The 4,691-nt window shown below is 35.3% G+C and overlaps 1 protein-coding gene across 1 annotated transcript; it reads left to right on the forward strand.

Annotated features, from left to right (window-relative positions):
• Positions 1-1,980: 1,980 nt before the first annotated feature.
• On the forward strand, positions 1,981-3,794 carry LOC130625199 (piggyBac transposable element-derived protein 3-like). Its single transcript, XM_057440262.1, has 4 exons — positions 1,981-3,187; positions 3,391-3,432; positions 3,572-3,576; positions 3,675-3,794. Exons 1-4 carry the CDS (start codon positions 1,981-1,983, stop codon positions 3,792-3,794), a joined length of 1,374 nt encoding a protein of 457 aa, XP_057296245.1.
• Positions 3,795-4,691: the final 897 nt, after the last annotated feature.

Below are 4,691 nucleotides of genomic sequence, written 5' to 3' on the forward strand. Positions count from 1 at the left end.
GTGACGTGTTTCAGCAAATGGGTGTTGTCTTTAGATGATATCAAACTGATATGTATGAAGCATTGTCTCCGAAAGATGAGATGATTGATTGGGTGTTCAGGTGACAAATGGTAGTTCTGTGTCTGTTATTGTTCAACAAAGCTAAATGTTGATCGAACGGTGCTTCTTCAAGAATAACTGGATCAATGATATCGTTGTCTAATAGTCTGGTGTTATAGAAAGGTAACTGAGAACAGAGACAACGGCAGCATGATCAATCAAAAGATTCTTGCGCATTGAGGTAATGGTTGTTTTTCTGCAAGCAGGACTGATGGACTGAGTCTTTGCACACTTTTACGAATGTTCTTGGTACATAAGTGACAATTTTCCGGTCCTGGGTTCGTTTCAATATCTCCCGGAAGTATAAGAGTGAAGGTTGCTACGTGGTTTTTGTAAAGAGGAACCGGTGATGATCTACGAACCTTGTCGGAGCGTTGATGATTGTTAGGTTTCACACAATTCTCAGCATTTTGAGTTGATAACCCACCAATCTCTGTGAGAAAAAGTACCACCATATCCCGTTTCGGTTCTAGACAGTTCCGGGACTTTTTACCGGATTTGTTCTTTTTTTCCGTAATCTTTGTTGGTAACTGCGTCCGTAAGGTCCGAAAATTTCAATTTTGAAAAATCAAAATAAAGATGGCGGATGTAGTAGTGAGACAGCCGGCAAGCCACGTTTTACCACTGGTTTTGTTTTTATTATATGGCAGGTGAAAAGGGGGTTTACCTATGCTTTTTTAATTGATTTACGTTCTTCTTAAGTTGATAGAACTGTTTTAAAAGTTTGAAGTTCAGAACGAAACATTTGAGTACTGTATGAATTTTCAAAACTATTTTTTGCCCTATGGCAACTTTGCCAAAATCAAGTCATAATTTTTGATATTTTTGATCAAATGAATTGTACTTTTGTATCTTGAATACTTGTTTACTGTAGAAAATACATCATTTTGATACTTTTGGCTTTAAATATGACATATAATGACAACTTTGAATCTGCTTGCCTACCCCTACTTTGGGCAAAATCACAGTTTTTCGAAAACGTCAATGTGCTTTTTTTTTCGTGGCCTTGCCTATCCTTTCCTTTTCAGGTTAGACGTTGGTATTTTATGTCAATTATACAATTCTTTTTTTTTAGCTAAATGAAAAATGAGTAAAAAATTTGAGAAGCAAGCCGTCAAGAATATTCGTTACAATACAGAGGAAGCAGTACAATTTATTCTTGCTCCTGGCTCTGATTCTGAGCTTTCAGAGCTTGAGGATGAAGATTACACTGAGACTGATGAAAACCTAGTCCTAACACCTAGAGTTCATGAATCAACTGACCTATCTGAAGACGAAGCAGAGTATCAAAGTGACCAATCGAAAGATTCAGTAGCACCCCAGAATACTCAAGAATCATCTCAATCTACATCTAGAAGATAGAAGAAGAAATTAAATTCCAAAGTATCAAAAACAGTTGAAGATATTCTTAGTGATGAGGAAAATGTTGGTGATCCACATCAATTACGTCGCAGTAAGCGCCAAAAAACAAACGTACAACCAAACTATATTGACACAGCAAGTATTTCATTCGATTCCAAAACAGCAGAAAATGAACCAGGATCAGTGTCATTACAAAGTGACTCGGATACTTCAGAATCAGAATTAAGCAATCCATCAACCAAAAAGACAAAATCAAATTCTAATAAAGAAAACCACACATGGCGATGGAGAGCCGGTGCACCACCCGAAATTGATACTACTTTCAAAGGTGACGCTTTCAGCAGACCACTTGAAAACTTTGACGAAATGAATCCAATAGACTTTTTCAGAATGTTTTGAACAGAAAACATAACAAATTTACTAGTAGAACAGACAAACCTCTACAGCGTGCAAAACCAAGGAAGTTCAATAAAAGCCACCCAGGAGGAGATTGAACGATTCTTAGGGATCCATATTTTGATGGGGATTGTCAAGCTTCCAACCTATCAAATATATTGGAAGACGGAGACCAGATATGAGAAAGTAGCAGATGTAATGTCGGCAAAACGTTACATTGATCTTCGCAGGTATTTACATGTTGTCGACAACACAACAAAAGAACAACCTGAAAATAAAAACGACAAACTTTTCAAAATCAGGCCAGTCCTTGAGGCCATTCAGGAAAATTGTTCCAAAATTGAACCAGAACCCGTGCAATCCATTGATGAGCAAATTATACCTGCTAAAACAAGACGAAGTGGGATACGGCAATATAATCTAAAAAACCCAAAAAAATGGGGTTTTAAAATGTTTGTTCGTGCAGGACAATCAGGGTTTATGTATAAATTCTTCCCTTATGCTGGAAAAAATGGAAAAGATGAAAATTCATCCTGTGAAAATGTTGTTCTGAGATTGATTGAAAATCTCCCACACCAGAAAGATTTCAAAATTTGTTTTGACAACTGGTTTTCAACATTGTCCTTACTCCTACAGTTGAAAGAGTATGGGATTTTGACCTGCGCAACGATGAGAGCAAATCGTTTAGCAAACTGTCCTCTTTCCTCAGAAAAGGAATTGCAAAAATCGGGGAGAGGAAGCAAATCTCACAAGGTTGACAAAAATTCAGGCATTATGCTAATGCGCTGGTTCGACAATAAAAGTGTCCAACTGGCGTCAACCTACTGCTTCTTTAAACAGAGCGGCACTTTGAGAAGATGGGATGCTAAATCAAAAAGTCATATCCAGGTCCCCTGTCCTGAAATTGTTAGGGAGTATAACTATGCAATGGGTGGGGTTGACTTGGCTGATATGTTGATTGCATTATATCGCTCTCCAATGAAAACAAAGAGATGGTACCTGAAAGTTATCATTCATGCTCTTGATATGTGCAAAGTCAATTCCTGGATTCTTTATCGCAGATATGCTGACCAACTTCGTATCCCAAAGAAAAATCAATACCCTCTTCTAGCTTTCTCGAGCAAAGTAGCTGCTGGCCTTACTGTTGCATCAAAACCTTTGGAGCGATCTGTTGGTCGACCCAGGAAGCATAAGTCTATAGAAGATGCTGTTGCAGGACCAGGACGACGTGTTTTGACACCAACACCAGTAAATTGTTTTAGAACTGATGCCACAGCGCACTGGCCATGTTATCGTGATACAAAGGGTCGATGTAGATTTTGCAAAAAGGGTATTATTTTAACTGCTTGCATGAAATGTGAAGTCCACCTTTGTTTCACATCCGAAAGAAATTGCTTCTATGACTTTTATCACCATTAGACATATGATTGAACACTTGAAATATGGACATCTTTCTTTTTCGTTTTTCAAATTAAAGAGTAAAATTTTGGTAATATATTTATCTTGTTTCACATAGCTATAGATATATTTTAGAGTTTTTGATTTCAACCAATGCCAACGAGAATTCTAAGTTAGGTATATAAATTGAATCAGCTAATGCAAAAATCCGTTTGTGATTGTTGTGTTTTGTTCTTTTTTTATTAGTTCAAAAAAACTAATATCTCATATATAACCTTTTCTAGTATTTTTGCCTTCTATATTATTTGTTCACTAGTATATGTACGTTACTTTTGTTCCATGTCTTTTCAATATTCACTATTTCATCTCAAAAATTGCTTGTTTAACTTTTTGTTACATGCCCTTATTTTCAAAAACAGGCTCACCATAATTTTCGTATGGAGAAAATGTTTCGAACATGTAACAAAAAGTTTTTTTTCTGCACAACTAAATTAACAAATTGGGGCAATGTTACCATCTGGCAACAAATAGTTCATTAAATTCCTATCGAAATCATTAGAATCACATCACACAAGGTCTAGTTTGTAAATTACACTTATTTCCAACATTTTTTCGAAATTTTTCCAATTTTTTTAATCAACAAAATTTCAACCCATTTTCGACAAAGTTGCCATATGGCAACAATTCATATCTCAAGTTGCTGGTCATTTTTCCGAAATTTTTTTTGCCAAAATCTTTATTTGGGGTCCTGGGATGAAAATATTAAAAAATAGGGATTTTTTGAAATCTAGAATCAAAAGGTCGATGTAAAGGGTTAACTTACATGCAGCTGTGGTTGTAAACCTAATAAACGAAAGGTTGTGGTGTTCTTCGCTGCAAAATTGCCATACCCTTCCGTTTTTTATTTCTGGCTTATGTTACTTAAAACTTTTAGTAGCTGATTTTCTATCTATAAGAAGTTGATTTAGCAAGAAAAAAAATTGAAATTCCGCCCTAAACAGGTGGCCATATTTCTAAAGTACCTTATGCAAAAATTAAACATAAAATATTTTTTGGAATATTAAGCGCATTTCACGATAACTGATGGATATATTATTTTCCGCCATGTGGGCGTAATTTACGCCCATATGTTGCTCTAAACCACTTTTTAACAGTTTAAGTATAAGAAAAGGCACCTTATTAAGAAGTGTTAGCCTAAAAAACACTGAAACACAAATGTGTTTGGTATTATATAGTAACAGAAATTTCCATAGTCATCATAAGATAATAAGAAAATATTAAATGTAGTCATTTTCGCGACTTAATAAAATAATAGGTGGACCTAATAAAAACGGAGTACTAACAACCAAATATTCTAGACTGAGTGGAAAAAAATGCAATTTGATCTTTTAGAGCATATTTGCATTTTTTATGTTCTAAAAATTAAAAACCAAGAA

Source organism: Hydractinia symbiolongicarpus, chromosome 14 (assembly GCF_029227915.1).
Source record: "Hydractinia symbiolongicarpus strain clone_291-10 chromosome 14, HSymV2.1, whole genome shotgun sequence".
NCBI classification, from domain to species: Eukaryota; Metazoa; Cnidaria; class Hydrozoa; order Anthoathecata; family Hydractiniidae; genus Hydractinia; species Hydractinia symbiolongicarpus.

Coding starts and splice junctions, on each gene's coding strand:
- LOC130625199 (XM_057440262.1), top strand. CDS start 1,981: ATGGGGATTGTCAAGCTTCCAACCTATCAAATATATTGGAAGACGGAG. Junction 3,188..3,390: donor ATGTAGATTTTGCAAAAAGG/GTATTATTTTAA, acceptor GATATATTTTAG/AGTTTTTGATTTCAACCAAT.